The following is a 14,614-nucleotide window of genomic DNA, read 5'->3' as shown; positions in this document are numbered from 1 at the left end:
GTGCTATATCTTCTCCTGTTTTGCATTGTTTCACCTGAAATTATTTTTTTTATGTTTTAAATATATTGCATTTAATATCTTGCTAATAGGACAGCTCAAGTTCATTGTTTGGTTTTGCCTGGCCGTAGCTATTTTTACTGTAGTTCAGTATTTTTAACTGTATTTTTAACTGTTCCTCAGCAACTTGCTCTTTTCTGTGTTCAGCTGTTTTGCTCCGTTTAACTTTTATCACAAAATCTTTAACCGAAGAATTGCTATTTGGAAATCCAAGGTGCCTGTTATGAGGGCTGACTGAAATCAAGTTCGAACATAGATCGCAGGAGAAAAGGATTTTCTGGCAGAGTTATTCTTTATGAATTAAGGAAATCCTCCCCATCTTCCATGCATGCCTGCTGACAGTTAACAGGACCACAGCCGTATCCAGCATCGGAGGCACGGGGTGTGAAAATGGCATTCTTCTTTTTTTTTTTTTTTTTTTTTTTTTTCCCTTCATACAAGATTAAACTACTTGAAATTATTTAGCTAGTATTTAATTATATTAATATCACCAAAAATGAGGGAATGGAGATGATTAAATAGGACTAAATCATTTTCATCCCCGTGACCCTTGTCTGGGTTGTGTGGAGGAGTGACAAATGCATCCCTGCTCTAATTTCTTGGGGAAGTTAAAGGGGAGCTTGGCCCAAGTTTGTGGAAGTTTCCCTTGGTCGGTCTTGCCAAAATAGGGTGTCTTTAGGGCTTGAAAGGGGAGGGTCTCAGAGGGGACTGTGGGGCGGGAGGGCTTTGGGGGATGCAGAGGAGCAGAGGCAAAACCCTGGGAGAAACAGTGAGCGAAGACAATTGTGAGTATTAAAGACATGTTTTGCCGTTGATGGTATTAGCATGTCAGCAGGTCCATACTAGCACAGCTCCCAAAGCCAAATTGCAGCTGTATTTTTACCTTTGCTGCCAGGTTTACATGCAGCTGGGTATCTACCACACCCTATTGTTATCAGTCAACAATACCAAAAGTAGTTCATTAATCATATCAATAACAACAATCATGTTTCAAGTGCAAAATAGAAATAAACAACTTGAAAGAAAAACATAAAAGATTGATTTCTTCTCTGCATGCTAGCTTAGCATTCTTTAAATATATCTGCCAGTAGTTTAATTTGAACTTCAACTCCCTGAAGGCAGTAAGACAGAATTATTTTAGTTCTTCATAGACTGCCTTCTGTGATTCATTGTTAACTCATAAAACATGCTCATTTTCATGTACTTAAACAGTTAAGTCATTTTTAAAGTTGGTTTGTAATTTTTTTTGGCAACACATTTAAGTTGACATCTGAGAGATAGAAATCTAAAATGAATTTATAGCTCTTGGTTTAGGTTTCACTTACTATCAGACAAAATATCAGAAATAAATATTTTTTATCTAACATAATGTAAAGTATATTAGCACAGTATCTAAAATAAAGTTTAGTTTTGACTGAATACACTCAAAAAGGGACCCATAAATATTAGAGAGCTGTAGTTAAGAACTTACATGACTGTTTTAAATACTATTGATTTAAACCACTGGCTAGATTTTATGAATCAAAGTGTAATTTCCAAGCTTTGGCTATATTTCTCATCACTAAAGCACTCTCTCTTGTGTGCCTTTAGCAGCTTTCCAGACATTCAACACGGGATTAAATGATAGTAGTTACAATGATCAATAGGTTAAGACCGGTACAATCACTCTTACCGCTAATGACCTCGGTAGTAATGGGTAATAAAGTGTGGGCTATAATAGCCTATTGCTGGTGCTGCATGCCCTTTGATTCCTGGTATTACCAGGGACTAGCTACATGGAAAAGTTGGACATCGGGAGTTAAGAGAGTGGATATATAGGCCATCATTCTTAACTATTTAAAGTCCCTCAGACCGTATGTGTGTGCCCACACTCGTCCGGGATGTATGTTGTACTTTTGAACACAATGGTTTCTGGTTCATTTAGATTTGTTTGTGCAAGGTTTCCGTAAGTTGCTTTCGTGATAAACTGAAGTACAGGCCGTGGCTAAATGTGGCTGTTAGCTGTGTTTATAAATGGAAGGCAGCACCTTCTTTAGAAGCGCAGGTGTGGTGTGAAAATGTGGTTTCAGATGGTAAAATGAAGTCGAACGGACCAACATAAACTCGTACTCTGTGTACTTGTACTCTGTGACTGTGTGCAGTACATACATGATTATTTTTTTTCTTTCTGCTTAAGTGCTTCTGTTCTAGCAAGGAGTGTGCAGCTAAGAGATTTGTTACTGGAAGGTACATGGCCAGCTTTCAAAGATAGGGCCTAATCGCCAGATCTGTCCCAAGATAAACGTGCAGAGAGGCCATGGAAGTGAATGGGAGTTGTCCCTGCCCAGCTGACGGTAGAATGCAGCCCTTTGGAATAATCACCGATGTGTAGGGTTTACAGCACCCCACCCTATTCCTGTCTGTATCCCTGCTTGTCGTCATAAATCTGACTGAAGAGTATTTGTCTTGTCTGTCTTCCAAGAAGGGCACAGAAAACATACTTAAGCATGCTTCCTCTTCTGCTTGCTTGGTCCAGCTTCAGTGAGAGGTAGTACAAACCCCAGGGTAAAGTAAACTTCTCTGGGGATGAGAATAATGAAGGTGAGTCACGCTTTGGAGCAAAGATAGTGACGGCAGGATTCAATTAAATAATTTTCTACTCCCAGAAAAGTTTGTAAAAGACTGCGGATTAAGATACTCTGAATTAATGGGATTACCCATCCCGATGACTCAGTGTCCTCAGAGCTGGTCCTGCGTGGCGAGGTGGTGGCTTTCCCACAGGCAAGGGGATGTGGCGCCGTGGGAGATTGACCACTGGTTTTGCTGGGTTCTGGTGTTTGTCCCGTAATTAAATCTCCTTTTGCCAGCGTTCTCACCAGCCTGGACCCCGTCAGAGATGTGGGAACGTGCTGTGCCACAGGGAGTGCTCAGAGGACGTCGCTGTGTTGGCATTAATGGGATGTCATGGGACGCTGCTGGGCTCTGCTCAGGCAAATGTTTTGGAGGCAGTGTCTGGCCCTGGCACACGACATGTACACAACAACACAAGGAGATGTGCACTGTACATGTGTCTGACCTTCAGGAACCATTTTTAGTTCATCAAGATTAGTGATGCTGAGAAATCAGGACATCAGTGCATAATGACTGTGAAATTAGGAATGAGAGCTTGCTATGCAAATGACAGGACAAATCATGTGAAAAAGTCAAGATAAACTGCATATTAAGACATTATGTTACATAAAATTAATACTGCATTTCTCTCTTGCTTACTACTACTGGAGGTTTTTTTTAAACTCCTTTATCTTCTGATCAGCTATTGTCTGCTGATTTTTTTTAAAGTGGTGCATGGAAAAAGTGCTAAACATGTTATTAGCTTTTATTGTAATACATGAGATGACAGGAGATCCTTTTTAGCAAAGTATATCCTTTACTGCTTTTAGTTTTGTGCTGTCATGTGTTTGATTTAAAACTATAGAAAAGTAAGGTGCTTCAATATTACTGTTAAAACTCATATGGGTTTTGTCTTTTCCTCTATTGTTTTTTTTCCCCTCTTTTTCTTTTCCTTTTTTGGGGTGGAGGGTAGAGGGGTGGGTTTCTAGGGAAATAGTGTTCTTGCATTACTGGGACTGACAAAATGGTTCTCATGTAGTCTGCAAATTAAACACAAGTGCAGTGATTATTTTGAATAGCTAAATTACATTCTAGAAAGCTTGCAGAATTCATAGCATTGTCATTAGGTATCCGCTTGAATACAATTTGTGTAACCTTGGCCAAGACAGCCTGTCATTTTAATGTCAGTGTTTTATCTGAACAAGACATCATCCTTTCAGATACAGTGTACAGGTTCCTTGCAAAGATGCCCGTGCAGAAACGTGTTAACAGTTGCAAATATGAAATGCTATCAAGTTCATCACTGTAGCTGTTTGTCACTGAAATGTCATGGAAAGCGGCTTTTAATGGTATCTCACATAATATGAAAGAATTGAAGACATCTGTATGCTGGGTGAATATGGAATGGTAAAGACATGGTGGTAGGGCCTTTCTGTAAAAATTGCATAGGAGTCTAGTGCTGTTATTCACATCACTGAGCCTTCCTTCAATTTTCTGAAAAACCTGTCGTAATAGGGTCTAGATCCCATCAGTGCGGGATATTTGGCTGTTGGATTTCTCTACAGAAGGCAAGGGCTTTCTGGGAGGGAAAGACCCAGCTGATGATTTCTTGTAAAAACAAATCAATCTTACCATATTACTTGCTTTAAGGAATTTCCATCCAATATTGTTTTGCAAAAGGGGAATTTAGTCACCGGGGAGGTGTGGTCACTGCCTGTGTGCTGGCCAGGATGGGCTCTAAGGACTCTCACCTTCAGCCCCCATGATGCCAGAAATGGGCTGCTCTAGCATGGGGATGCTGGAGGAGCTGTGGGGATGTGCTCTGACCCTCTTTGTCTCCTCTTGGCCTTCAGGTTCCAGTGTCGGTGGCTATGATGACACCTCAAGTGATCACTCCCCAGCAAATGCAGCAGATCCTCCAGCAACAAGTGCTAACTCCCCAGCAACTCCAAGTCCTGCTCCAACAGCAGCAGGCACTCATGCTTCAACAGGTAATTGTTTCCTTAACGGCTGCTCGGGTGGCCCCTGTGGATGCTGGAGGCTTCACCTCCTGGAACACCCTTGGGGAAAGAAGCTGCCCACATCTCAGGTCTGAACCTTGTAGCAGCCATGCTGTGAGCTGAACTGACTGCTCTTTTGTTTTTAATTCTAGAAATAGCTACTGGAAGCAAATCCAGAGAGCAGTGCTAGGAGTGTTTCCAAGATCAGCTAAATAATACAGATGCATGTTTAAGTGTCAGGACTTCGGCAGATGTCCCTGTTGCTTTTGCCTGCATCCCTCAGAAGGCTTGGTGTGCCCTGACTAATTGGAATAAACAAGGTAGAAGGGCCGTACGTCCCAATTTAGACCTCGTTATTTCCATCTGGAACCATAAAGGGCTGTGGAAACAGAAGTGGAGAGGTTTGCAAGCCTGTTTGATTTCAGCCAACATATGCTGGGCTGTGTGTCAGTGCTTCTCTCAGCCCGTGGTCCTTTCTCAGCTGGAAGCTGGCCACCAACAAGCCCCGAGGCTCTGTTGTCACAGGGTTTGGCACAGCGGGGTCTCAGGGAGCCCGGGTGGGTGTCAGCATCCCCCCAGCCCGACCCTGCCTGCTCCTCCTGGCTCCCAGGCTCCGTCCTGCCCACGGCCGGAGCGCTGCCTGTGCAGAGCACATCTGGGGAACGGGAGGAGGAGAGTATTTCCCAGGATGTCTGTGCATGTATTGAACAACACTTAATACAGTCAAACCCTATCATTTAGAAAGCATGTGTGTTTCACAACAGAGATCTGCCAGGCTCTCTCAGCAAGGGCATTTTGGCTTTGTTGTTACAATCAAAGGTCATTCCTTGCCTTATTTTAATTAGTTTGTGTAGAAAATGGTATGTTTTTCATCAGTTCATTTTGGAGATTACTTTTCAAACGATAATGCCAAGAATAGTCAGTGTGCACTGAATTTATTGTTGAGTTTCAAACTAAAGGTCAGACCATTACAGATAAAAGGATGCTATTTTTCAAATCTCAGTTTGTGTGTTACACCAAAAGGGACACTGAATTGGCTCTCCACTTTGTTACTTACCATCTTTCCTTTTCTTTGTAGCAGCAGCTTCAAGAGTTTTATAAGAAACAACAGGAACAGTTGCAGCTTCAACTTTTACAGCAACAACATGCTGGAAAACAGCCTAAAGAGGTACAGACAATACCCATTTTACTTTCAAACCACAGATCCCTGGGGACTGTCTAGTGGCTATTAAACTGTCATTCATCTTATAAATGATTGCACAACTGAACTGACTCTATCGGGCCTCAGCTTTCAGATTTAGAGTTATTGTCCTGTTTTTGCCTGTGTTTTCCTGTGCTTTCCATTTGCTCGCTGCCACATATTTTATAGCAGAGGACCAGGCCTTGCTGTTCGGTATGAGTCCTGGAGCAGGCATGTATCTTGGGGGAGAGTGCTTTGGGGAGTTAGTTATGGTGGAGAGAGGAGGGGGCAAGGCAGCAGGCCCAGATCACTTCTGTCCTCTCTAAACAAGGCAAAATGCCGAGAGGTGTTGAGTTTGGGCTTGCACTTTCCAGCCGGGGAGGTTCTGGTTGCACATTCCTCACAGCACGGGCTGAGCAGGAGGGACCACACTGGAGCAGCATCAGTGGTGACGCGGAGAAGAGGTGGCAGGAGACCTTGCTCTGATGCTACCATGGTCCATAACTGGAGGGGACAGGCCAGGATAGCTTCTGCCTGCCCTTTAGATACACTTCCCTTCCAAAATACCTGTCACATCCAAAACTTCATTGGTTTTGGTGTGCTTAGATTTAATTTTCCTGCAGTTACATTTGCTTTAAGGTGCTGAGCCCACCTCATAAGTGTGGAGGAGTTTGGGACTTTCCTGTTTAATCTGACATCAGTGCTGGCTTAGGTAGATCCTAGAAAGCTGCCTCTTGGTGTGAGACACTGGGTGACGTCCAGTGACAGCGGCTGCGCCTGTGTCACCTGACAAGGGGTGTTGGCTCGAAGCATGCACCAATTTCTGCTCCCCATTCCCCTTGAAATTTCGGCAAATCATGCCACCTGTGCCAAGTTTCAACCCAGAGCGAATTTTTCCAGCTGAGTTATAAACCCCTGGAAACAGGGGGGTTTATAATGGAAACGCTGACACAACCTTAACCATAGCGCGCTTACGGGCGCCACTATAATAAAAAGGGAACAGATTAAAAAGTGTCTAAAATGTAAATCTAAAGGACTAACAGTAATTAAAATGGAAATGGCACAGGGAGGGAAGGCATGTAATTGTGAGATATCACTGTGCAGAATGCTCTCAGCTTTGTTTTGCTGGCTGTTTTTCTAATTCAGTAGGGCTTACTCATCAGTGGCAGTTCAATGCGCGTTAATGACTCTGGGATGCAGGCATCACTCTGGACAAAGAAATGATTATTGTGCGGTCAAAAGAAGTTCAAAGACAAGAAGGGAATTTCAGTTTTTTCCTTAGAGATCCACATTCAAGAGCATATAAATTAAGCCAAATGTTAAAAACCACAGTCTGAAAGCTGACTTCAAAGTCACAACTCTCTAATTAATGAACTGCGAGCTTCAGTTTGGACAAGTCGTGGTTTGATGCGCCCATAAATCAACATGACAGGTCTGTTTCACAGTCTCAGACAGCGCTTGTCATTGAGTCACATCAGATGTAAACACAGCAGAAAAAAGAGGGAATATGAAGGAGGTGCAATTGATCAACAGAATTGGTAAAAACCCACTTTTGAAACGCATTATGCATGATCACAGGAAATGGCGATAGCCTCAAGAGGCTTTCTCCTTCTGCTGTTGCTTTTTTGAATCAGATTTCTAACAGCCTTCAAAAGGGAGAATAAGAATTATGGAGCTTCTCCCCTGTGGCTGGCAGGCAATAACCCCCTGTTGTTATTTTGTGCTTCTTTCTTTTCAAAGGCGTCAAAATTTAGTTTTTTAAAGATCTTTAACTCTATATTTGAAGACAAACAATAAAGGGCTGCCACTGTCATTCTTATCAGTTACCAGGGATTGTATTTTTTCTTTCTGTTGCCACTTCTTATTAACCTCTTATTTGGTCTATTAGACATAGTTTTGAATGCAAGCCTACATGCTGGGAGAACATGAAAGTTCAGATGAGCTCAGAGGGCAGATAAAGAAATTTGAAGGGGAAAGTTACACAGCAGAATGAACGATAAAAGTTAACTCTTCTAAATTGCTGTTGTCAGACAGGAGAGCATCTCAGACACAAAGATGAGGGCTTGGAGCTTAAAGAAAAAAAATACTTTGTGTTAAAAAAGACAAGAAGGGAAGTTAGACAATGTGATGGCATTTCAATATCTAACACACTGATTTACTGTGGTCACACTTCTGATATTGCACTAGCGAAAGCAACAATAAGAAAGGACTCCTTCCTGTTTCAAGAAGAGCATTTTAACACGATAGCTGGAAGGAGAACAAGGACCTAACTCTCTTCAGCTTATTCTAGGGGTTTGGGGGGGAGTATTTTTGCTGATGGTTTTAGCGGAGATCCGTTTCAACAATGCATTTCACCCCACAGGTTTGTTCAGCCCAGCTTAAGGAGGCTATTCTTGCTAAATTAGCATGGAAAAGGTGGTCTTGTATTATTTTATTTCTTCCCCCTCCCTCTGGCACTGAAAACTGAGGGGCAGCGCCGTGGTGGGGGCCGGCGGCTGCCGTGCTAACGAGGGCTGAGCTTGTACCTTGACAGATGGAACAAGCGCATTCATGTACGGCATCCCCCAAGTCATTTTGTGAGTGCCTTGTCCTATTGTGCTGTCGTGAAAAAAGGAAAACACAACAAACCTCCCCAGCCCCGCTGGTGAACGGGACCCGACCCCCGAGCAGAGCAACAGACAGACCCCAGAGAGGTTCCTGGGGGTTTTACTCAAGGGCTGCGTCGGGTAGCAGAGGGTGAGCAGCACCCAACAGTGAGGGGCAAAGGTGCTGGGGGGGATCTCAGCCCTGTTCCTGCTCTCCTCTGGAAAATTCGGGGCTCCCCAGAGCCAGGGGGGTGCTCAGGGTCCGGCGCAGCCGCGGCGCTGGACGGAGCGCGCTGTTTCCCGAGCAGGGCCGTTTGTCCTCCGGCACTGTGACAGTTTATGTTAGGCAGTAGGGAGTAACCTAAGAAAGGAAAACAGACCTTTGACAGAAGCTTTAGGGAGGGGATCAAAAATGCAAGTTTTATCAGGATATTTCAGCATTTTAACACTGACTACTGACCTGACAACAGGACTGCACCGAGACCTTTTTTGTATGCATTCAATTGTGAGAAGTAAACAAACTGCCTTGTATCCTGTGTTTGGTAACTGGGTGGGGAGCGCAGTTTGGCAACGTGTCTTGCTTTTAAATTCTTTCTTGGACAATGGGCCTTGTATACTTTTATATCCTGGCTTTTCAAAGTAGAGTGTGTTCAAGAGCTTTTCTTAGGATAGCTGAGAAGACAACCCAAAAGGGCATCATTCGATTGATATAAAGGGTTTTTTTTTAAAAAGAACCTGTGTGCTAACTTTGCACTCGTATGGCAAATACATAAAACACAGCTTACTACTAGTACTATTAATATAAATATATTAATAGAAATACTTTAAGTGTATATATTTTAAAATTAATATTTACGGAGGCAAACATTACTTTAGCTCAATACAACTGTTGCTGGGGCCTGCATGCATATGGTGCTGTTGCAAATAGTTGCAACAAATGGATGTGTCAGAGCAAGCTGTTGCAAAGAAATGTAAACTCTGAGTTTCAGAATATCCAAACACCTATTTGTTTAGATGTGTTCCTGAAGTCCAAGGTTTTCTTTGGAAACAAGATAAATTGAGTTTATAAATAAGATGAATGGAATGGCTGACTTCAGCGTTGTGGGTATTAAGTCAGTTGCAGCATTAGGATTTATGGGGCATGGTGGTACGAGAAGGTGGGGGTCAAAGCCACGGTTGATGTCTGTCAGTTGTGCTCCAGCAGCTCTGGTGGGACTTTTTCCCTGTGTAACACCAGTAGGGAATGGAGCCATTGATCCTCTGGCTTGGTGTCAAGGAAGGGCCACAGAAAGCTCGGGATCTGGCTGGGGTGTGTTTGTGAAAGTGTGCAGTTTGGTAAGAGTTAATTTTCTTTCCATAATTGTTAGCCATAATGTGTGTAAGACCTCCACCTTGATATGATTCCTAGCAGATTAGGGATATTAGATAATTTCCTTCTATTTATTGTACTACTGCACTGTATTATCTTTCTATCACTCAGATAATTACTAAGGAAATCTACATTAATTTTTTTTGGCTAGCACAAGGAACTGCTAAACACTGGCATGATGTATTGATGTTTTACACAACAAAAGTTTTCCTCCTGTCATTGTACAATAAATAAAAAGATATTTATCAAAATGCAAAGCCTTTCATGGATTTTAAAGAACAAAGCAAATAAAATACAAGATGAGCATGGAAGCAAAACCTAGAGGCTTCCTTAACTGAACAAAATTAAGGACTCTGAAGCCTCGAGTACTGTACATATTAAACACTCACATTCAAGTAAGATGTTGTTTGCTAAATTATGAATGTGTGTAATTAAAATCTAGTGGCTGTTTCTATGAAAGATTTACAATGTTATTTCATCGTTTGTCATGGCTAATTAACAATATTAGATGAAGTTTTTCTTCTTCAAAGGTCTGATTTTTTCTCATTTATTTATGTCAGAAGTGATAAACAGAGTAGTTAAAAGCTTCTCCGGGTACAGTAGTGAGAAAAGCAACATGTTCTTTTACACCTCGAAGGTTCAAGGTTCACATCCCTGTGGAGTAAAGTAACTCCATCTTCTTTCTAGTGAGAATAATTAAAAATTTCAAAGTGCAGAAGTGGCAGCCTTAAATACAGCACAGAATAATTCCAGTGTAACAGAAAGTATTGTGAGGCTTGATGGATGAAGGAGAGTGAGTATAAAATACCATAAATTAAGCCAGTCGAATTGCCTTAATAGTTGAGACAGCCCTTGAATGAGCAAACAGAGCACAGTGCAGGGTTTCTTGTCACATCTAAGTGTGATGTGATCATGGGGTGTGATTCTCATGTTCTTTGCCTCAAAGAATTACCCAGGATTTTCATCAGCATTTGCTTTACCCACTGGAACACAGCCATGTCTGGGGTAAAACAGGAGCACATGGACCAAGAAATGCTGTAGACATTTGTAGTTGGGATGGCAGCAGGGATTTAGGCTGGGTGAAAGCTAACCACTGGGGATGGGAACCTGCAGCCCTGTGTTAGCTCCAGCATCTGACCATACCTTGGGATCTTTGCCAGGGTTGGTGGGCTCGCTGGTTTGGCCTTGATACCAAGTGACTGCCATCAGAAATTGAAGCAAGTTGAGACAAGGGGCCCTGTGAATCCTCTGCTTTGCTCTTGTATTAACAAGTGTGCATTTTAATTTTTTGTTGTTGTTTTTTCCAGCCCCAGCAGCAGCAAGTGGCCACACAGCAGTTGGCCTTTCAGCAGCAGCTCTTACAGATGCAGCAGTTGCAGCAGCAGCACCTCCTGTCTCTGCAGCGTCAGGGGCTGCTGACAATCCAGCCTGGGCAGCCTACTCTGCCTTTGCAACCCCTTGCACAAGGTAGGTGAGGGGTTTGGGTGGCAGAGCCAGGGCAGGGGTGCACACTCACACAGAATTGTCACGTGGTGGGGAGAGAGAGAGAGAAAGAGCTCACTGGTTCATAAAATAATAAGCACAGAAAGATTCCGATGGGCAGGGTGGGCATTAGGAAGGTATTTTTTGAGAAGGGCGGTGCTGCAATCCTGGGCTGTTCTGACTGGCAGGGTGCAGAGGGCTTGGAGTTCACATGCAGTTTGCACAGCTGTAGCCGGTCTGGCAGAGTCAGAGCTGCTGGTTGTGTTCATCTGGGCTCGGAATCCTTCACAGGAGGAGTCTTTATCGATTCCTGCTGCTGGCTTCATGGCTAAGGGTGTGTGAGAGCAGCTTTTCCTTTCCCAGATGTGTTGATTGGGCCTTCCTGGTCCCAGCCTGGCCATGAGCTGGCACAGAGCAGCTCTGTGACCCACAGGCTGGGGAGCTCTGAGTGCCCTTGGCTGTGGCTGCCAGGGAGAGGGGACACGGCTGCTCTCCACAGCCTTTGTGTCACTGCCTTGGTGCTTCTGTTCCTTCCTCCACACTGAGGCAAATTATTGGGATTAACTCCTTTTAATTGTAATGGTGTTATTGACAATTAGATCCTCCTACGTCTTTATTCCGTCCTGCACTCTGCAAGAAGTTACTGCTTTCCTGAAATCCCAATTTATTTTATTTTTTTAAGACATTGATACACTGAAAGCACTACTTAAATCCACAACACTTTTGACAGTGATTATAACCTAGGGTTTTTATTCTCTCTTTTCTTTTTTGGCTTAAATTTGTTATTTTACTTTTTAAACTGTGTTTGTCTGTAAGCCATGGGACAGTTTAACAGACTTGCCTGAGCTCTGGCTGCTGTGGTTAAAGCAGACTGTTTGGAGTTGGCAGGGCTCAGGCATGCCATGGCATCAACCATGATGCTGGTATTTCTGAATAATCCTGGCTTCTCCCTCCCTTGCTCCATAATAAATGTGAACATTCACCTTTATAGCTTGAGTCAGCCCAGGTTGAATGATTTGGGATCTTGAAAGCAGCCTTAGGGTTGTTCTTAGTTTCTAAATCACACAATGAATTTACATTCAGCCCTGTTCACTTAAATGGAGGGGAAAAAACGAAATTGCTTCTGTTCTTCACCTTCCTTTTTTTTCTGTGTACATAGCTGCAAAAAAAGAGAGTGAGGCGGCTGGTGAATATTAACTTATATGGATGAACAGAGGCCATACTGGGGAGTGGAATCTGCTTTGCTGTGTGGCTGACATGCTTTATTTAGGCTTATTTTTGCCAGACCCAGGAAGGTATTTGAGGATTTAACTCCTGTGTTGAGAGGCCGAGCTTTTGGGGGTCTGATCTTTGACTCCCCAAGTCTCAGTTCAACTTCCCAGCATCCCAAAACTGGATGCCTGGTGTAGAGCAGCGCTGCGCATGAGCTGGGGGCTGATCCATGGGAAGGTGGTGCCCAGCTGGAAGCTGCAGGATCAGGCTTGGGGCAGTACCTGGTCAGTCACCATCGATGCAGAGTGATGGGGAGAAGGTGTGAAATGAGTCCAGGAAAAAAGGGCACGTAGATGAAATGCCATTTATGTTTGCAAGATGTTTTAACGTGCATCAATTACACCTCAGATTTATTGCTGGAAGTATCTCAGGCTGTTCCCACACACCCACCGGACTCAAGCTTCAACCTTGCTAATTTTTCCCACAGCTCCTATACCATTAAGTTGGCTCAGTAAGGTTCATTGTATAGTCCATCAGTTAAGCTGTCCAAAGGAGGGCAATTGGGCAGTGACAAGACACGCTCATGTGTAATGTGAAAGAAATGAATGTGGTGATGCATGAAGTGTAATCTGTGCAGTAACACATCAGAGACACCAGTAGGTAATTCAGCCGTCGTGGCATTGATTGATATGGTTAGCAGGGAAGTGTAACTATTAGTCCTCGCCCAGGAGCGTATTTAAAACCTGAGGGGTGCTGACTTGCACACCAGAGACGACACAAACATAAGCAGAGAGGGCTGGTTCTGGCAGGGAAATGAGCTGCGAGCGTCGGGGGTGGCGGGAGCCGGCAGCAAAGAGGGACTTGAGACTCGAGGCAGGTTGCAATCCAGCACGATGTTTTATTCCTTTTTATCAGAGAGACGATGGCTTAAAACTGATGTCATTATGAGGTTTAAATCAACTTTCTGCTTGCTTGAACATGGTCACCTGGGTATGGAGGTACAAGGACACAAAGAGGTTGAGCAACTCTGTTTGTCTTTGAGCCGCTGATACCTGGGGTTGGGAAATTGAGTTCCGTGAGCAGTAATCTGTCAACTGTCCCCACAACATACATTTTTTAAACCTGTGCCTACATTTTCTTTCATAATCAAGAGGACTAGTTGTCCTGAAAAATGCAATGAAGTGCCAGGGCTATAGTTTAAAGTAATTGGTAATGGACACTTCTTATTTGAAAAAGAAATTACATCTCTCATGCCCTTTTGTTTCCAGAACAGTTTGCAAGACTGAGACAAATACTGTAAATGTGTGTATAAAAGAAACAAAATCATCCCTCTAGTAAATGTAGCTGTGAATTTAGTTAAAAACATTTTGCTTTTATTCTTAAGTATCTGTAATAGTAATAAATGTTTCCAAGGAGAGAATGCTACTTCATAAGTGACATTTTGTTATGTTTTCAGAACTAATAGATTGTTTAAATCTGTATTTTAGTTTCATTTTGGTTTTTAGTGCTCTCCTATTGTCTCAAACAAAATAGCACATCCTTTAATGTTATATTTGTGTAATCTTTTCTGCTTAGTATTTAGACACTTCTATAATCTAGATTTTACATCTGTTCATAGCAGCAATTTTAAAATAAACCCCATTTCAGCAGTGTCCTGAGCTGCGAGAGTGAGATCTTCAGTATCTTCAAAATGAAACTGCAAATCACACTTCAGATCACCAGTGAGTGAAAATAATAGGACTGAGACATCCGGGTGCCTGATTGCTCCCGTAGATTTGGCAGTTCCAGGTCTGAATCCTGTTCTGGTCCTTAGGAAGTTGCAGCGATCCCGGGTAATTGCAGTGCAGTTCTGGGAATCTGACTTGAAATTTAGCTCTCACTGTTAAAATGAGACTGTTAAATGGTAAATTACATAATTTATTGCGAGTGGTCGTGGATCTATTTGACTTGCTTTTGCCATTTGTTCCATTATTTTATTTAACCATTTTGCTGGATGAGTGATGAGCATACCTTTCAGCTGCCCAGTTTGACAGGCTAGTCAGGAATTCTCTCCAGAATTATTCTAAAGGAACTAAATTTAGAGCAGGAGGAGAGAGGCTATTTCTAATTTTATTTTATTAATCAGGTGATGTAATCAATT

General features: G+C 42.8%; 1 protein-coding gene across 29 annotated transcripts in view; it reads left to right on the top strand.

Annotated features, from left to right (window-relative positions):
• The window catches only part of FOXP1 (forkhead box P1), a 379,700-nt gene that overhangs the window by 299,383 nt on the left and 65,703 nt on the right, over positions 1–14,614 (top strand). For 27 of the 29 annotated variants that reach the window (XR_011003135.1, XR_011003136.1, XM_068202259.1 and 24 more), the window contains 3 exons: positions 4,500–4,637; positions 5,725–5,814; positions 11,088–11,247. Coding sequence is in view for 27 of the 29 variants with exons in the window: in XM_068202259.1 (XP_068058360.1) it covers positions 4,500–4,637; positions 5,725–5,814; positions 11,088–11,247 (388 nt within the window). In the remaining 2 variants the exon portion in view is untranslated. The remainder of the gene's footprint in view (positions 1–4,499; positions 4,638–5,724; positions 5,815–11,087; positions 11,248–14,614) is intronic. The other 2 variants (XM_068202271.1, XM_068202283.1) reach the window with 1 other exon arrangement.

This window comes from Anomalospiza imberbis, chromosome 11 (genome assembly GCF_031753505.1).
Source record: "Anomalospiza imberbis isolate Cuckoo-Finch-1a 21T00152 chromosome 11, ASM3175350v1, whole genome shotgun sequence".
Classification (NCBI taxonomy): domain Eukaryota; kingdom Metazoa; phylum Chordata; class Aves; order Passeriformes; family Viduidae; genus Anomalospiza; species Anomalospiza imberbis.
Note: the sequence above shows the minus strand (reverse complement) of the source record. Positions and strands in the feature narration are given on the sequence as shown.